Consider the following 20410-nt stretch of genomic DNA (forward strand, 5'->3'; position numbering starts at 1 on the left):
GGTGTATAATTGATATATAATTGATATATAATTGATATAATATTAATAAAGCATTTTTTTAAAGAATTATATATATATATATATATATATATATATATATTTATTTATTTATTATAACAGTTAATAATTATTAATAACAAAAATTTTAAGCTTAAATAATTTATTTAATTTATATAATTCCATATCAAGATTGCTTAAAAATATTAAAATACTATTTTATTTATTGATTAAATTATTAATAAATATTATTGATTAAATTATTAAAATACATTAAACTAATATTTCATTTGTACGATATATGTATTTCGATATTCTCGAAAAATTAATCAAGAAATATATCGAAAAAATATATTTTTATTTCGCAAAAAAGTATCTGAAAGAAATTAAATGTAACTCCGCATAGAGTACACACGGATATGCAATACCGTGCAGGTATAGGCGATAAATCGGAGCATGGTATGCCTAATGGTATCTTCGCATCATCCTCTTCAAGTAATTGGAACTTTACGTGTTTCTTATTCTGCGATTGATTTCCAAATCCGTCATCCAGAATACGATAGAAAATTTTTTCCGGCAATTTTGGCATCTTCGGCATCTTCTTCGACTCTCGCCTCTCGAGCGATCGGTATCTGCGCTGTAGACTGTGACGATAATTCATTGTTGCGATTTCAACGTTTCGTATCGTGTATTAGATCAGTATTTGCGATCACAATGGTAATCAGCTGGATAATTAGTTTAGCATTTGCACTCGGAAACGAAAGGATAATTATCGCCGGTGCATGAAAATGATCGCTGTTTGCGCTTGCACAGCAACAGCAAAATAATTATTTCCCCTACAATTTTCGCACGATCGACAATCACGTGCGGCGCAACTGAATAATTATTTTCGTCGCACACAAAGATATCAATGTTTACGTCCATAACAAGCGAAATAATTATTAATTTATGTTTTCACGCGATTGACAATTGTGCTGATTATTCTCATTGGTTCGGATTGAAAATTATTTCCATCCAGGTCTCTTTAATAACGATGAAATGAATATTTCGTCATCCTTTTATTCTTTTTAAATTTATTCGCAAAATTATTTCCATCTCTAATTAGTAATGACATGATTAATATGTCCTTGAATTTGATTTCAAAATTATCCTCGTTTAAATATTCTCATCGACAATGAGATAAATATTATTCGAAAAAAATGTCCAAGCAATTTCATTTATATATAATATTTCTATTCTCAGAAGTTGATACTTTTTTCAATTTGCTTTTTTTCACTTCGCACTTTTATCTACCATCATGCAGTACACATGTAACTGCATTGTGCGATTTTAGCGTCACGATTAAGAACATGGATGATTTATTAGAGTTGTCTTTTCGTATTTCACATTTTCGTTTACCAGAAATTCATGCGACACATAGTAACTGCACATAGCGCATCTTCATATCGCTCGGATAATTCATCATGTCGCACTATAAGAGCTATATATTCATATAAGAGTATCGGGCAGGAAGTGCGCAATCCTCTTCTTATCGCGAGACCACCAAGTATCTCGTCGTTCAAGATGCGTTTTGCACTTTAATGCACTGCCAGGAGCACACGCAAAATCTCATCGCGCGTTTTGTCGTTTCTTTCTTGTTTACGCGACTACGAGAAACACCCTTCTTCTCTTCGTCCAGCTGAGAATCGAAGCCCACTCGCGAGATTTCTATATTTACTACGATGCGGCTCGCTGCTGTCAGTCGCCGCCTTCGCTGACCCGTAATGCACAACGCGCCGGCGGCCGGGGATGATGATGCATGCGCCGAGCGCTGTATCGAGAGGCGTCCCTTCGAGAAGACTTCGATAGTCACCACGCGACGCGCGTCGCCTATCAATATAGCTTCATAGCGCACGGTGTAATAATTTTTTTCCTTTCTTTTTTTTTATACCGCCCGCGCGAAGGCTATATCGATAGACGATAACCACATCCGGTGATATTATCCAGGTCGTCCTTAATGGACGAGAGCACGTCTCATCGATCGTCACTGTTCTTGTATATGGCGGTCATAGGGCACAACCCTTTAAATGTCAAAGTCTCCCAACGATGACTTTCGCGCCTTTTTCGATGCGGACCCTTCAACGACCGAAGGGTCGATGGGGCTATTATCGCAACCGTGTTAATTAACGTTGTACTACTTGGCACGAGAGGTATTTCAATGGAGCAGATAAAAGACGTCGGAGTGAATCAATTTCACAATTAACTCACATAAAAATTGAAAAGAAATATTATTAGAAATATTTTAAATGTCTATTAAATATCTTTTTCTATCTTTTGTTATTCTTTCTTGGAATTTTCTGAACTTCTGCTCTTTGGTATTAAAAAAAATAATTTCAAATATAGAATCTAATTAAATCTCTTTCATTCTTCTAATTAAATATCTTTCATTGATCATCTCATATTTGTTATTAAAAATAATTTTATTGAATAATTGAGAAAGAGAATAAGATTTTATAAATTTCATGATACTTTCCATACTATATTTAAATTAAATGTATAATTTAAGGATTCACATACAATCTTTATATTCAAGATTATATATAAAAAATATTTTGAAGTTGAGAAAGCCTATATATATATTATATAAGCCTATATATTCTCTTATCTCTAATTATAAAAATATGTGTGCGTGAGTAAGATTTGCGATTTATTTATTCCTTGCACCATTCATTTTTGCGTTTTATTGTGATATGGAAACTCAATAAATTTAATTGACGCTTAAAATCTTTTACGCGAAGAGTAATATTAATAAAAATTTAAGAAGTAATTTACCTAGAATTGTAGTCGCTGAGATAGCCACGATCTCGATCAGAATCTCGCTCTCTCTTCTCTCTCACCATCTCATTACGATCGCTATAATAGCCGTCTCGATCCTTGCTATTTTGTCTTTCATTGCAATAGCGATACGATAGTGGCAGAGTGGACGATTTATTGGAATTGGAACCTGCAATCACGATAATTTGATTAGGAACAAAAAATATAGAATTCTATCCAAATATTTTCAATTTTCATCATATATTCAACTTACGTCTTCGTGAAACATGAGGTGTACGCTGAACATTCAACGGTATGTTTTCTGCAAATTCTGGAAAATATAAAAAATTCTCTTTTTAATAAAACTTTTATTTATAATTATATATATGTATAATTTCTCGTAAAATTAATTACTTCAATGATTTTATCAGCTTAATATATTGATAAAAGGTTAAAGCTAAAGTTTAATTAGTCCGTTCACTTGAAAAGAACAAGGGTCGATGAGATAAAAATTATATGACAAAAACTATATTTCTTGATTACTGAAATAGCGTATAATTTATTCACCCAAAATTTAATTCATTATATAACTATAATCAAAATATCAAAATATTGTAAAAATCTTACCAAATGTTTATTCATTCATTTATTGATTTCTTGCAAAATAAAATAAAATTCTTAAGTGAAGCTCCGCATTAGCCGACAATTATTAAAAAGAATTTTTTCATCTCATGAATAAAAAATCAAAGCTAATATAATATTAATTTCCAATTGATATGCAAAATTTCTATACATTTTTTATATAATTTTTTATTACGAATTAAGTTAATTGATTGTTAAAGAGTTAATTGTTGTAATCATAATCTGGCCTTTTTAGTATTGAAGCTTAAACGGAGTCTTACCCAAGTTTTCCATGCTCTGCGTGAGCAAAGCCTCAAACGTACGTAGGCTGTAACTTTCCGCGTCCATACCCTTGGCCAGAGTATTCCTGAGATGCATCTCATACTCGAGAAGGAGCCGGCTAGTTGGACTGCCCGGAGTCGACACCGATTGCATATTCTGCTGCTGATATGTCTGACCGCCGTTACAACGACGGGAGTTACAATGATTCGGCTGCTCCATGTCAGAGTTTCCGTTCGATGAACTTGGCGTGGTAGCGTAGCATTGGTTGTCGAAGATGACATTGTCCGAAGGCGGCGACATGTCACCTGTGCACCGATTACGTTCCGAATCTAAGTACGTCCTGCTTCTGCCGCCTGCGAGCAGAGAGGTGCAACCAAGAGTGCAAGGTGGAATATGTGATGAGTCGTGCGATGGTCCATTAATTAACGGACAAAGGAGACGTATGTCAGTTAGTCAAACTTGGCGAACACGTAACTCGAGAAGTGGTCCATCCGAGAATGAGCCATGAGGCTGCCGTTGAGCTGACAAGACGACCACGTCGTCGACCTTTAGTGCGCATGTTATGTAAGAAGGTTAGAAGCAAAACGAAATGTTAGGGGTGTCGCAAGTGGTGGTGGATGACCCTGTGACTTTCATCAGGGTGGAGCTGGCTACATTCTGGTTCGCTCTGTGCGCATGTTAAGTTATGCCGAGGGTGTAGCTAAAGGTTAGAGGTATACCGCGGATAGACGTCAGAAATCAGTTGCTGGTTAATTTTAAGAGACTTCTTACGATGTTATGCGTTCGCCAGAATTATACAATGACAGACAAAGAATGACATCATATATCGATTACGTAATTTTCAGTATGGACTTTGTTATTTTTCTTTTTTAGAATTTTTTAAATTACATTTTAATTTCATCGTTTTTTTGCGGTAAATAAAAATCATGTTATAACAATATCTATAGCGCAGAAAAAACGTGTAAAAATTACTTTTTTATAAGAAAATTATGTAATCGATTTTCTCTGGTTCTTTTTTTGCCGCTTTCATTGTTAAAATATTTTTGAAAGTTTTACATATTTTATCTTTTAGAATTTTAAGAGATATTTTTGTTTAAAGTGTCTCTCAATATTCTATACATATTTATTAACAATGAATTATATAACAATGATAACGTTACTTCATTCAGGATCAAACATTTTACACATATATGTATAATATACATCATTATAATATACATCAAATTTTAATAATATTTAAATATTAATCTTTAAATTAGCAGACTTGTTATGGATTCAAATAATTAAACAACAATTTATAGAATAGACATTTATCAATTGCAAATGTGCGGAAACTTAAAATGACGGGGCGATATTATAGAATAATAAAAAATTGTTGCGCTTAAAAAGATTGTGAATAAAAATTAATTTATACAATAAACTAATAATATTAGTGAGAAAAAATCATACCAGGATATTGCCGGCTCATATCGTGGACGCTTCTGGATCCCTGAAACTTATTGTTGTAAGGCGCACGATAGGGATGCGCATAATTCTCGTTGTCAACCTCTTGCATCATATATTTCTGATTGTTATTGCTTGGATGGTAGTGATAGCTATGATGACTATGACGTTTCCTCGTCATTTCCGGCGACGTCACTGGACTGTCAATGCTGGGCATTGGCTTCAACATGCGCTTCAAAGTGTTCGGATCCAAACTGATGCCGCCGTTCTGTGCGTTTTCGATCCGCATGTCATCGGTGCTCTTGCTCTTCGACCTATGACCATGATTGTTATTGACGATGTTGAAAAGGTTACCGTTTTGCATCTCTAACTCGGTATAGTCGGCTGACTTGGTATGATGTAGCTGTTCTTTGCGTAGCAACTTGCTCTGCAGAGTACCACCGGCCTGAGTGCCTTCTGACTTGAGCATTTCGGTACCGTTTTGTTGCGTGGACGAATCCTGGCTTTGCTTTTGTGATTTCTTTGGCGATATCGTAGAACCTTTTTCATCGGGACTGTCAATCTGTTGGAATAAAAAAAACAAATTAATAAACGAATTAATAAGTTCAAAATAGTAATTTTCTTAATTCTAATGGAGAAACATATTCTAAATTAAAATTTCTACGAAATAATGCAATTTAATCTTATATAAGATTTTTGTTAAAATATGGTATAAAATAATATAAAATTGTTTCTGTAATAAGAAAGCTATGCTTGATTTAAAAAATTAAATTCCTCAAACCTGATGGAGATCATATTGTATTACTAAACAAAAAAAAAAGAAAAATAACGATTGTTTAATTTCGAATCTGCATAATAATTGAATATCGATTTAGAAAAAATGCATTGTTATATCGTTGTAATCGTCGCTTGCCTGTGATCCCACCGTAACAGTTCCGATTCCAACGTTGGCAGTCTTTGGAGTTGTCTGACACGTTTCATTCTGTTTATCCTTCTGTTTGGCCGAATCAGCAGTCTTTGGTGTTTTCCCGGGTGTCGCGCTAGGATTGTTGACGTTGTCGTAGAGAGATGCACTGGATGTGGCCGCTGTTATCTTGTCTCGTCCCGGCGTCATTTCCATCTCCGTAGATCGCGCCATGGTCCGTGGAAGCGTGGATGGTCCTGAAATAAGATAGATTTAATAAAAGCGCGAATCACGAAAATAAAATTAGATTCATTAGTTTGTGTTAAATTAAATTTATGCATAATATTATACACATGTATTTTACCTATATAAAAAATATATATATTTATTTATTACTTTAATTGTTGTAATATTCAATATTAAATAAAAAAAATTTTTTATAATTAATTATAAAAATTATATATATAATTCAAATATATATTATCCAAATTATATATTAACCTCCAAAAAAACATTGTTGCTCTTACATGCAGATAAAAAAACTAAAAAAATTAAAATTTGAAGATATAAATTTTCTCAATGAAGCTTCTATTTTGTTTTTATTAAAATTAAACACATTACGAAAAAGTTAAAAAATAACTTATACATATAAATTTAAAAAAATAACAAAGAAAAAAGATATGTATATATTAGAAAAATATATAAAGAATAGAAATATATATTTTATAAATTACACATACCGCACGGGCTCCGATATCTGGGGTCTTGGCTACGTAGCCTGGCAAACTGTTCCGGTGTCATACAGGTGCACTGAGGTTCTCTGGATCGACTCGGTGAGGCCGGTGTTGACAGCGGCTTTCGGCGCGTTTTGATCTTCTGCTTGTTCGGTGGCTCGAGCTTCAACGAGTAAGAAGAGGACGCTTTCCTTGAAATCTTGAACGACGGTGACTGTATGGAAAATTAACTAGTGACTGCAAATGACCTAAGAAGTCGAATTGGACTTGTATCGGACTTGTTGTGTGTCGCCCCTAAATCATCTCCGCTCAACTTCCTCGCGCGCGACCCAACGGGAGAAAGGAAATAGGCGGAGACCTCGTGAGAGTGATAGCAAACAGGATTGTGGCACGATGTACGTATAATGTAACGACATGCGTGTCGCGAGTGTAGTATCACTAAACTTACGCAACATTCTCTGAATTGCTTTGCATCTATGGGAGACGTAAAGTTCAGCCCCCATGTATCATTTGTCACTGTGTCCTTCCAGTAAACGAAACACTCTGATGCTTGGCCGATGCGCGTACCTTAAACACAATTAATTATTGCAAAATTAACTCTCGTTAAACTCCATTTCTATGATTATATTTTATCTCGATTTAAAATTAATTTGTAAAAAATTATATTTTATATATCTTTATGAGAAAACATTATTCTTTGTTCTCTCAAAAAAAAATTAGCTTTCCTTTGAATATTTTCAATTATGGTTTACCTGGCTGGACTAACCGCACATCTAGGATTTTATCGACCTGGCTGTTATATGCGGTAATATGGAAGACGCATTCCGGTGAATCCTGGATGCAAGTGATGTTTACTGGGACCAGATCTTCGGATACCTGCTGCCACTTGACGGTGCCAGCTCCGCTCGAATTTACATGGAACACTTCGGCCCACAGCCTAAAAACTCTCGTCATTACATCATGTGTTGCAACAACATAATTTTCAGACATCGACACATCGTTAAGGAAAATTTCTAAGGAAAGAATATGTGATAAAATAGAATAGTTATGATACGAAATGAAAGAATATAAAAGTAAATATCTGTTATTGAAAGTAAACGTCGTTATCATTTCTTTTAATAGATATAATATCGATGCCACGCTAGAAATACACAAAAATATCGCTACATCACTTCGATCATAATATCATACTGTATCTTGAAAGGATAAAATGGAAATCGTGCATGGAAAATCGCAATTGCATGTACATTACATGCATGCAATATTCGCGTTTACTGAGTAAATACAGCGTAAGCTCTTTCTGCATTAAAATTATGATATTTAGATATTTATCCATAGATATTTATCTTTGATTTCAAAGCTTTAAAATGGATAAAACTGGATGGTATATTATCAAATTTTGTTTACTGAATTCGTTTAGTATGAATAAAAAAATAATAACATTCTGTGTTAGAAATACTAATGTAAAGCATATGTGTATAGATGAAATGCAAAATAGATAATATAAATAAAAAAATATTTAAAATAAAATAAATATCCCATTTTACTTAATTTAAGTAAATTGTAATTTATTAGCGCAAATCATATAAAAAGAATTATTATTCCTGTTATATTCAACAAATATGATAGAATTATATAACTCAATTTCTGTTTAGTTAAATACAGAACACATTAAATTTACATTTACATTATTCAAAGTTTAAGCGTATCATATTTAAGTAAAAAGAAAGTATCAGCTATTGATGAACGAGCTACCAGTTTGATCAACTAGATAAAAAGTAGTAGAAGAGAAAAGTGAAACGAGATCAGGCTTAAAAGAATAAATGTGAGCAAAAGAGGCGAGAAAAAGAGGCAGCAAGAGAGATAAAAGTGAGGGAAACGAATGAATAAGAAAAGTACAAGACAGTCTGGGAGACGCGAATAAAAAGCGACATCCGCCGATTATAGCTACCGACATATAACTGTAGAAGTATGTAGCCTCTCACCCTCAGACGCTACAAAATAATATATAAGTTCGGATCTGGATGTACTACATTTCGTAATAAATATTTGCTAAAATAAGATCAATAATAGCATTGCGATAAAATATATAATAGTTATACTTACGTCGAAAATTAAGATATAAAATTATAATTTCAAGTACAAAATTATAATTTCAAATATAAATAATTCCATTCATTAATTTTTTTCTTGTAAGAACTGTTCATATACATATACACGTAAAAAGAGATTTCTTTCTAATTTTTAAAATTATTACTAGATAAAAATTGTATTTATATTCAATGTTTTATTTTCTATTATATATAATTCATGCAAATGTAATTATCATGCAAAATTGATGCAAAGATTTTGATTCCCGTCGCCCAGCGCTGTTGTTATGCATGCTGCTTACAAAAAGTAGAAGCAAATAAAGAAAGAAAAAGAAAAAGAAAAAGAAAGAGAGAAAAAGAGAGAGAGAGAGAGAGAGAGAGAGAGAAAGAGAGAGTCAGCATAATGCATGTCAGTCAAGTGTGTACAAATGGTAATCATCGAAGAGAAAGAGTGGCAACATGGTCGAATGGAGAATGATTGAATGGTTGAATGGTATGGTATGCGCACCTCTTCCTCTCTCTTAAGCTTCCGCACCTGAGCAAGTGGCCAGTATCACCCCTGCGTCCTCCGCCGCCGCCCATTCCGCCCCTGGCACCAGCCTGCCATGGGCTGTCCTCGTAACGATACGTCTTTGATCTAATCAGGGGTGCGCAACTGCAGGAAAGCTTGTTGCCCATTCTAACTGTTCTTATTCCGGCTTTGATCCTGCCACCTGCCTTGCTTCGCCGTCGCCACCACCACCACCACCACCACCACCACTACCACCACCACCTCCACTACTACTACTCTGCGTCACCACACCACCCTCTGTACTCGTGATGCTCGTTTGTGTTTCTGGCACGACACGCCTTAACACGCTTCTGGCCTCACGTATCCTTTCCTCTTTCACCCCGTTCTTCAGGATATCCGTCTAATTCCCTGTCTATATATCTCTTTCTTGTTGTCCCGCTTTTTCTCTATTTTTCTCTTTTTATATCTCTCCGTTCCACTCTCCGTTCAATTCCTCTTTGACACACTTTCGCGGGGTTGGCTCTTATGGCTTGTCTGTGTCGACTTTTGGCACCGATTTCCAACGACGCCGACTACGGCCGACGGTTTGGCGTTGCTTTTTTGCGCGTAATCCTCGGATCGTGTGTGTTATTGGGAAGCACTGTGTGTAATAGGGAGGATCCCCAGTTAGCAGAGAGTAGGAGGAGGTATCTTTATTGTCACATCATTGCAGGCGTCGCGAAAGTCATCACCTTGTCTCTAGCATGATCGCTGCGAACATATGTTAGTCGATTAGCTGTGAAAAACATATATTTCAAACATCCAAATAATACAAATCTTATTTTATATTTTGTGTAGAAAAATGTATATGAATTATATTTTTCCTAAACATAGTCATCTGTAATGCAATTAAAATACATGTGTTAATTAAATCATAAGATGAAATATAAATCATCAGAATTTACAAGTGCATAATATTATGCAATATCAATTATATATATATATATATATATATATATATATATATATATATATAATAATATGTACAATATTATATGTTTTATAATAAATAAATAATAAAATTTTAAATTAACTTAAAACCATATGCGCTATGTAAACAAGTATAAAAAGTTAAGGAGATTTGAGGCTGAGCATATAAACGTCGCAATTCACTCGAGGAGACAAACTCGTTAATCGGATTTAAATAAATTGCACGTTTATTCAACGAGTTTATCAACGTATTGATTAATATCAAATTTTTCAGCGAACTAATTTATAATGCTATGAATATCAATTAGCTTCAGAGATGCATCGAGGCTCAATTAAACTCTGATAAAGTCAATCTAATCCTCTCGTGTAAACTTTTGTAAAAGCTCTTGTCGTAACTTTAATTTCTCGATCGGTTAAATAATTCTAACAACGTTCTCGTCCAATAATTTTTTCGCACATTACAGTTTCATTCACATTTCTCGTGATAAATCCTTTCGCAACATGCTATCGATTATCGTGAACATCATCATTACAAATATTTCATCCTAATGTTTGGCCGAAGTCAACATCAGGGAGGAGGTCAATAGCGTGAGATATTGTGTAGATATGTCGCGGATAATAAAAGGGGTAGCGCCACCGGAGGGTTACTGAACTGTCCCTGTCGGCCACGTAATACATCATTTCTCTCAGAGATGCTCTCGACAATGCCGGGGTATCCTAGGCTCTCGTAACGTTCATCTCGCAACATCCATCACGAGAAGATAGAGGATGTTCGAGGACTTTCTGACTCGAAACATTCCTATGAGAAACATCAACACAGAGACAGTTGGCTTATATATTTTCAACTCTCTACTCATTCTCCATACTTGCATGTAAAATTGGCACATAAACAATTGTTCTAGTAGTTCTGCGAAAGATACATTCAGCGCGAATGTTCAGCATGTTGTAACATTATAATTCTCGCGATTAATTTTAGATCATTATGAGAATAACAATACAAATACGCATACATAATAATATTAATTGTTACAACATTCCTTAATAACTGTACGTTTACCAAAAATACATTTTACTGTCAAATAAATGAATTGCATAGAAATTTTTCTCGAAAAAATTAATTTTTCAATTAATTAATTGGTCATTCATCTTTACAACCAACTAGAGTCAATAAATTATATCTATATCATCGTATAAATCTATATCGTCGTTTACGAGTTTGATCATGAAGGAGTTGAAGAAGGAAAATTATTTTCAGATCGGCGGCTGCCGTTATTATCTAAGCTTTTTACATCATCGGGCCTTCGTCTGGGCAAAAGCGCGGATTCACCGACGGTATATATATGTCGTTTAATTGGACGAGGGACTGCACGGAGTGGATAAATGTCAAACGGTGCGTGCACCCATGACTACCGGGGTCTCAAAGGATTAATTATGGGCGACGGAGACGGCGGAAAATCGCGGTTGTGTGTCTGCCGTCTGCAAAAATCTCAACAACATTATCGTTGTTGCCGACATAATTGACACGCACGAGCAAACGATATATCGGGAAAGCGGGAGTTTGTAAATCGCCAGCGGTTCGCCCGACAGCACGCGATAATTATGATCGGCGTGGGCGTAGACTCGAATGAAGACACGTAGGTAGGTAGGAAGCCTTAGTTGAGCCCGGGGTCTGCTCATCACCCGACACGAAAGCAGGGACACGAAAGGTAGGCGTACGACCGACGTAGGCGTGGGTGTGAAGAGAGAAAGAGAGAGGAGAGCTTTCTAAACACTATATCGATTTCGGCGGCGATGCGGTTACTCGTTGTTTGTGGCTAAACATGAATGGTGGATGCACGATTGTCCTATGTGTGAAACTAAGCTTCTCAGTTGAAGAATGTGTGAAAATCCAGGTGAATCTGAAGAGAGAAGATTATTCATTCTTATTCTGCTTGACCGTGTTTGACCGGTGAATGTGTTATTTACAATAGTAGAATTCGTAGTTAAATTCATCGAATGTGAATCAAATGCAGTGTTTAAAGATTTGAAACAATGAATTAAATCTTTGACATATGGGTGAGATATTTACAACAGTCAAATATTATTCAAATAAATTTAAGATAATTTAGAAAAAACTCAGAAATAGATTAGAAAATAAAAAAGATATAGAAAAAAATTATATAGAAAAATTTTATCATTTTTATGTGAATTTTTTATATGAATTTAAGATTAATATTTACAATGAAAATTTCACCAATCTCAAATTCAGTTCCATCCAGCACCAAATACAGTCGATGAAAATAAGTGTTTATTAAACTAAGCATTTTTATCTTCTCTTTCATTCATTTAAAATTTTGAATTCAATATTAATAACATAAACAAGAAAAATTATAATGTGTTCTCCAATATAAAATCAAGTGTTGTCAATTGATCAATTCTTGGAGATTGCAAAAAAATTGCATACTTTTTTCCAGAACTGATGAAAAAGAAAAACAAAGAATCAATAGTTTGATACCTTTTGGTGATCGTTATCGACTCACCGAAGCAATATATATGTATGTGTTTAGAGAATAAATTTTTTCTCTGAACTAAAGTTGATTTTAGTTGTATCAACAGTAAACAAAACGAGACACTAGAGGCATCTATATATTTTCTTTTTCAGCAAAATTATGTTTTTCACAATTTGTGTAAATAGGTTCATTATGAATTTAAAAAACAAATGATTATTATCCGTACGATATAAATCGAAATAAGAAACATTTTGTAAGGTCTTATAGAAATTTCTTATCAATTTGACGGGATAATTTCATCAATAATCGTTGAATGTAAAATATAAAAATATTGAAAGACTAAATGTATACACTCGTATTTTTCTCGTATATAAAAATATGTTTTCTAAACTGAAAATTTCCGTCACAAAACCGATGACGAAACTCCGCACAGGACCGCAAGGGAATCATGGAAAATTCATGCACTTGCTCCAAAACACACGAAGAGTATCGAAAGGAGAGCCAACGCCTTCATGTCGCTTCGCGAGTTTTATCGACTCGCGAATTTATCCGCGAACATATTTGCGAGTTAAGGATTTTTTTGCGAGTAATTTTACAAAAGAGAAAATACATCGGAACACTGATATAAGCAAGGAATCGAAAATATCGAGAGATTAGGCATCTCTGTTGTATATGATATATATTTCCGTATGGTTTATTTCCGCATTCATATTTGCAGAATAACGACATCTTTCACCGAATCAAACAAAATTGGCACAAGCCAGTCGGAAGATCACTCAAGTGAAGGATACACGACACTTGTTCCTGCAGAAACTCGGACGCAGAAGCGCGAGATGAGCCAACGCCTCTTATCTAGTTTCATGATTGTTATCGACTGGCAAAATTGACTTGAAACAAATTCTTAAGTCGAGATTTTTCTAAAACGAAAATGCCAGCGAGGAAAGATTAAGGTGTATATCCCAGTGATATCCGGTTCTCCACCTTGAGGGTGGAGGCTGCTCGGGGCCGCCGCGGCAACGCCTCTTCTGACACAAACGTCAAACGGTAGATACAAGAATTAAGTAACGTACGGTACGCAGAAAAAGAGAGAACGGATCACGATTAGAAATATACGTCGTTCCTCATTGCTGCTCCTCGGTCGCGAAACGGTCACGGAGAGACGCGAAAAGCGGAAGCAGGAGCGCGGACGGAGAGGTGCGACTCCGCCTAGTCGCGCGCGCGAGAGGCACCTCACCCTGGGTAAACACACTGCGGGATGCACCACTACTACCATCACCACCACTACCGCCACCATCACCAATACTATCATCAAGAGGTACCACTACCACTACTATTACTAACGGCATCGGTATATGTATGATCGACGCCCCGCGCCACCCACCGTCTCCTCGTCGACGAGAAGATAGACGTCTCTTCTGTGTTTTCTGGCTTCCCGGCTTTGTTGTACTTCCGCTCAATTTCTTTCTCTGCGTTTCTAATCACATTTTCATTTATCAGTCTCTCTCTCTTTCTCTCTCCCTCTCTCTTGCTCTATCTATTTATTGCATTTTTACCCTTCGACCGTTTCGCCCATCCGCGTGATGATGACTCACATTCACCGACACGACGATGCCTTCTCCTCAGCTTCCTGGCACTCAGTGAAATATACCGGCGCCTTGGTCAAGCGTTTCTCCCGAAAAACGGACGCGCACTTTCGATTATTGTTAGTCTGGATGTCACGAACGCGAGTCTTCGCAACAACACTACCGCGACGGAAAAAGATAGACGGAGAACAGTCGGAGGGATGCTGGAAGCGCCGCGCGCGACAATCAGAGAGGAGGTCGTGGGCGGCGGCGGTGGCGGCGACGACGACAACGGGGTACGGGGGTGGTAGGGCTGGAGTTACGTGGCCTCCGCGCTAGCTTGCGGGGAGGGGAAGACGATTTCTCGAGAGAAACACGGAATGAAGCACGATATCCACCCTATTTTTAAAAAGAGAGACAGACAGAGAAAGAAAAGGGTGAGATTCTCGTGGGACCCACCGGGAATAAGACGCCGACGAAATATTGCCGAGACGCTATCCGGGTGCCGCTTTCGACGGCACCCTCGCCGTTTATTGACGTCGCTGTTGTCGCTGCTATTGCCACCGCTTCGTCGTCCGCTACTCGTTGTTCTATCTCTCTCTCCTTTTCTTTCTATTTTTTCCTCTTTTTCTTTCTGTCCGCCCCTATAGCTGGGCGACAGTCGTCGCCTCGCTGTGCGATCACGCTTCCGGTATTTCGCGGGAAATCCTCGCGGACGACGTAGCCATGGATACTGCAGGATCCGACAGGGAGAGGCGACTGCCCCGTCGCGCGCGCACCCCGTGCCCCTTCCTCCTGTCTCCGCCACGATGCGCGCCCCACGACCGAAAATGTCAATATCCTCTCTCGCGCGCTGCGCCCGCGATGCGCCCTCTCTTCCCTCCGTATTCACCCTCGTTGTACCTGCGCTCCCTTACATACGCGCGTTCCATGTACCGCTCCCGTTTCCCATTCTCTCGTTCTCCGTTAACCCCTTTCGACATCCCTGCGATCTTTTCTCTTCGTATTCCGGTTTCCTGTAGCGATTCTTCTCTCCCTCTGTCTCTCTTTTTTATTTTCATTCGTACCACTATAACTTATTAATTCAAAGATAAAATTATGGTGTTCGAAGCTTTTCGGATATTATCGAAATGTAAGATTTTAATTACACACAGTAATAAGAAATGGATGATAGAAAAATATTTCGTTGCATATTGCCTTCCATTACTAAAAATATACTTTAATTCGTAAAAATTTATTTTACAAAGATTGCTAATTCAACCCTGCTATATAATCTAATAATCTGTCTCAGTCACGATTCTGCTCACACTTCTTTGCACTGCCATTCTAGCCATTCAATTTCTTTTTCTTCGTTATTTAACTTTATAATCTTCTCCGTTCCTCTTAATCGAAATGAGCGCAGATCGTGACAAGAGAATGATTTCTCCTAAAAATTTATTTTATTCCATCCCTTTTCTCGTTTTTTCTGTACACTTGATATATTTTCCTATTTCACAGCAAGTGTCCATAATTCTTTCAATCAGTTTTATTCACCTACCGTGAACATATGCAGGACGATTGATGTCCTTGTCGTCACCAGTATCGTCATCGTCGTTGCCAAGACGTAACCATAGAAATCAGTGATCGATGTCGAGCAGGCGCATTTATTCGTAGAGAATCCGTGATCCTTGCAACTTTATTCGATGTTTAATATATTAATCTGATCCATCTGCGTTACTCCAATGCGTGATAAGTATGCTTCTACAAATATATTTCATACAATAAATAAAGATATAAAAAAATGAAACTTAATCGATATTCTGTATAAAAAAACAAAACATATCATTATAAAATATATTTACTTATATATATTTTCTTCGTTCTCCTTTATACCGTTCATAATAAGAATGTGGGATCCAACCACGTACGTAGTCATGTCGGATTAAAAACGGTCCTCTTCTACTTGTAGATTTAACTGTAGTTTTACTATTCAAAGTCATTGTCCCCAAAAAAACGCACTGAAAATATAAAATACAGAATTACTACAATTATCTAAATTATATCAATTACAAAAATCTAAATTTCTAAAATTAAATGAAAGAGCAATCGGGGAAAATTTATAAAATTATAATTTGAATTACTTAAATTTTCAATCTGTGCAAGTTCATTAATGTAGCAAGATTTTTATTGTAATTGCATTTTGAATCATATTTGTTAATCTTTATATCTTATTCTATACATGCATTTGCTTATTTGATATCGTTTTATTTATACAATTTCATGAAAAGATCAGCAAATTTCAGCAAATTTGGAGAAGATACATTTCATTTATCATCTTGATCTGTAATGATGTAACATGTTGTATTGAGCGCATAGAGCTGTGTAAATGTATAAATAAATATATATAAAAAATCTTGAAAAGCAAATATACTAATTGTACTCACGCAATGGAGCTATCCATGCAGCTTTGTAATACAATCTTTTTTGTCATCTCTCCGGCGAGAAAAAAATAATAAACATAATGAACCAAAGTTAAATTCGTTTAATTATATTTCTTGCATTTACCTTCTTATTTTCTTCGTAGTTATTTCACTTTGAATGCAAAAGAATGTAGCTGAAACAAACAGGTTGCGTTGGAATGTGCACATCACTTGGTATTTGAAATCTTTACTACTCGTGTGTCCTGATTGGTCAATTAAGTAGTATGGCGTACAGCTTCGATTCAAACGACATTTTTTATGGCAAATCGAAATTACGATTAAATAACTTACTGTGATCCAAAAAATTACTTTAAAACATTCTAATATTAATTATAAATATCTCAATTACGATATAAATCTTTCTTCGTTATAAGACAAAATTGCAAATACGTATTTCACAGGTACTTGAACAGAGGTCTCTGTGGTCTCTCTCGCTCACTATGATCTTTAGGACTTATGCACATGTGCAAAAAAATTAACCAATCACGAGTCTAGTACGTAATGTTTTGTATCAGACACTTGATTGGTCAATTTCTTTATTCGGCTAATTTGAAGATAAAGCTTTAGACGTTTATATAATTCCCATATGATATACATATTCAAACTTTCAAACAGATAAAAATCTAAAAAAGTAAGTAAATAAATAAATAAAGAAATGAATATTTCGTGGACAAATACTTCAAAAGCATTGCAGGATTTTGCAAGTATTCTGGTTTGTGGCAAATGGTAATTATATTATAAATTCCTTTGTTAGTTAAGAATTGAACGAAATACAATTAATTTGATTAATAATCAGTAATTCTATTCTATTCGTAAATATTTTTCAGAAAGTACTGCTTCTATAAGCATTTTATACATTTATATATTGCTATATCTAAAATATTGATATAAATAACGATATCTATTTTTTCAGTGGATCCAAACCAGTATCTCCAGTAAGACTAATAAATTGTGGACATTTTTTTTGTCGAGATTGCATTAAATCTGCAACAATATGTATTAAATGTGATATACCTGTGCAGCCATGTGAAATAAATCCTGATTGTTTAGTATCAAATCTTATTCAAGCATGCGATACTATTGCACAAGTTATTAAAAGGTTTGATTAGATTTTCTTTAAATATAAAGTTGCTATTAATGAAACAATTATTAGTATATTACATCAATACATATTAACTAATACTAGTAACTTTTATACATATATATATATATATATATATATATATACATGTTTATATAATTTTTAATAATTAATGATATAAATATATCAGGGATAATATATGGGACAATACTGTAGATATGTCTAATATATCATTAGACAATGCAGTATCTGAAATATTTAATACATCAAAAAAGCATTCTTATATTAAAAAGAACATAAATAAACAAAATTCAAAAGGAGAAACACAATTGCATACCACATGTTTAAGGGTTTGTATATCTAATACTAATATAATCTCTTTTTTTTCTCTTTAATTTCAAAATAATATTATAATTACATATTATTTAAATTTTAAATTAAATTCTCTCTACTGCCATATGTTAAACATAAACTATAAGTTGCTTTATTTATAGAGAAATGCTGAACAAGTTAAACATTTATTGATAGCTGGTGCAAATCCTAATACAAAGGACAATGCGGGTTGGACACCATTGGTAAAAAATGCTTATATTGATTATATATTTATTTTTTTAAATTACATTTTATATTATTTTTTCCAAAATTAAGTTATTTTATTATTTTGTACATTATTTCAGCAAGAGATGATCAGTTATGGATGTATTGAGATATCTAAATTATTACTGAGTTGTGGAGCATCACCTAATATATCAGGTTATGATGCAAGAACCCCATTACATGAAGCTGTTGAGTGTAATAGAATTGAAGAAGCTAAGTTGTTATTGGATCATCATGCTAATAAGAATCTATGTGATCAATATGGCAAAAAACCTATGTATGTATATATATATATATATATATATATATATATATATATATATATACACATTATAGTATGATAAAATAGTAGAAAGTTTAGAAAAAATTTAGAAAGTTTTATTTTTCTCTTATTATTGTACTCTTAATTTGACTTTGCAGTGACTATTGTAAATCAGACGAAATGCGACAACTTTTGATAGATGTTCAATCCTCGTCTGAGAAAATATTGGATAAAAGTATTAATCAAACACTAGACACATCATTATCTATAAGATGCGATAAAATTGTGATTTATGCCTCCAATTTAAAGCATGAAAATCAGAAATTGCTTAATCTCCTAGCTACAAAACATAAACTCAAGATTTTGACTGCATATAGGTATAATTTTTCTTTCTTATAATTAAATTAGTGAAATATTAATATACTCTAATCTATTCTATCTACTATCTATCTACTTCAATTTTATATTTCAGATCATCTGTTACACATGTTATAGTGGAGGTAAATGAACGGAACATTACAAAATTGACACTTGATGTTTTATTTACCATTGTTCATGGCAATTGGCTTCTTAATAGTGAATGTAAGAGAATGTAAATGTAAAACAATTATATGTTTGTAGTTATTCTTTAATATAACTTTATAAAGTTATACAATTTATTTAAAGGGATTGTACTAGCAGAAGATATGGACAATATATCTAACATGGATTTCGAATTGTTTGAAGTTAATGGTGCACCAACTTCTGATGTTCCAAAAAGAGCGAGAGAAAATGCGGAAAATCAAAGTCCACGCCTATTCAATAACTGTTTCTTTTATTTTGCTCTACAAACAAATATAACTTATCGAATTGGTGATGTGGAATTAAGAAAAGATGACTTGATACGACTTGTGAAAGCAGGAGAGGGAACAGTTCTCACTAGAGAACCAAATCCAGAAGATCTGAAAGATATGATGCAAGCGATACCTTTTCACATTGCAAATGATTCGTCTCATCCTTTATATAAATGTACGCATTATATTATATATATGCCAGGTAAAGATGAACCACGTATAAAATATAAAATGCCACATATTAAGAGTCTGCCACTCATATGGCTAATTGAATGTATAGAAAAATTTACTCTAATTAATCCAGCTCACCTAGGTTTATCCTAAATGCCCAAAGATGTATATTATTACAACATTTTCTATATTATCTCTTTTATTTTTCTTTAATATATTTATGTATTTTATTACTATTTCTTTTTTTGATATATTGTAAAATAATTTTACATTGATGCAGAACATTTTGTATATTATAAATTAATTTTGTTTTGTTTGTTTGTGACAATATATAACCAACTTTTTATAACCTACTTTCATATTATTTCATTACTTTATTTTATATATGTATATGTAAGAGAAAATATCTATATTATAATTATTATAATTCGAAATCGAGTAATTGCTTAAAGTAAAAAATTATTTACAAATTTTATTGGTAAAATATTTTAATAAATAAGATTTTTGCATATATATATATATATATATATATATATATATATATATATATATAATAATTATATAATTTAAATCCATCCCCCCTTTCCTAATATTTCGTAAAGAATGGGTCAT

At 34.2% G+C, this 20410-nt stretch overlaps 2 protein-coding genes across 17 annotated transcripts in view; one reads left to right on the forward strand and one right to left on the reverse strand.

Annotated features, from left to right (window-relative positions):
- LOC105255221 overlaps positions 1 to 16088 on the reverse strand; it is a 38544-nt gene extending 22456 nt beyond the window's left edge. For 2 of the 16 annotated variants that reach the window (XM_011264379.3, XM_011264376.3), the window contains exons 1-10: positions 14855 to 15208; positions 9400 to 10125; positions 7527 to 7711; positions 7223 to 7341; positions 6781 to 6988; positions 6050 to 6297; positions 5143 to 5698; positions 3693 to 4046; positions 3065 to 3121; positions 2809 to 2980 (exon numbers count right to left, since the gene is read on the reverse strand). In XM_011264379.3, coding sequence (XP_011262681.2) covers positions 2809 to 2980; positions 3065 to 3121; positions 3693 to 4046; positions 5143 to 5698; positions 6050 to 6297; positions 6781 to 6988; positions 7223 to 7341; positions 7527 to 7711; positions 9400 to 9542 — 2042 coding nt within the window. In that variant the 5' untranslated portion in view covers positions 9543 to 10125; positions 14855 to 15208. The other 14 variants (XM_011264375.3, XM_011264367.3, XM_025411730.1 and 11 more) reach the window with 13 other exon arrangements.
- Positions 16089 to 17433: 1345 nt separating this feature from the next.
- Positions 17434 to 19990, forward strand: LOC105255220 (BRCA1-associated RING domain protein 1-like). The gene is made up of 8 exons (XM_025411811.1): positions 17434 to 17580; positions 17768 to 17953; positions 18126 to 18285; positions 18430 to 18510; positions 18613 to 18809; positions 18953 to 19171; positions 19267 to 19376; positions 19461 to 19990. The coding sequence occupies exons 1-8, from the start codon at positions 17510 to 17512 to the stop codon at positions 19949 to 19951; spliced, it is 1515 nt and encodes a 504-aa protein (XP_025267596.1). The 5' UTR covers positions 17434 to 17509; the 3' UTR covers positions 19952 to 19990.
- The last annotated feature ends 420 nt before the right edge of the window (positions 19991 to 20410 follow it).

This window comes from Camponotus floridanus, unplaced genomic scaffold (assembly GCF_003227725.1).
Source record: "Camponotus floridanus strain SB8 unplaced genomic scaffold, Cflo_v7.5 scaffold43, whole genome shotgun sequence".
Lineage (NCBI taxonomy): Eukaryota > Metazoa > Arthropoda > Insecta > Hymenoptera > Formicidae > Camponotus > Camponotus floridanus.

Excerpts from the sequence above, each read along its gene's own strand:
- LOC105255220 (XM_025411811.1), top strand. The coding sequence starts at position 17,510 with ATGAATATTTCGTGGACAAATACTTCAAAAGCATTGCAGGATTTTGCA. Across the intron at positions 18,286-18,429 it reads TGCATACCACATGTTTAAGG|AGAAATGCTGAACAAGTTAA; the intron begins GTTTGTATATCT and ends CTTTATTTATAG. Across the intron at positions 18,810-18,952 it reads CAATATGGCAAAAAACCTAT|TGACTATTGTAAATCAGACG; the intron begins GTATGTATATAT and ends TTGACTTTGCAG.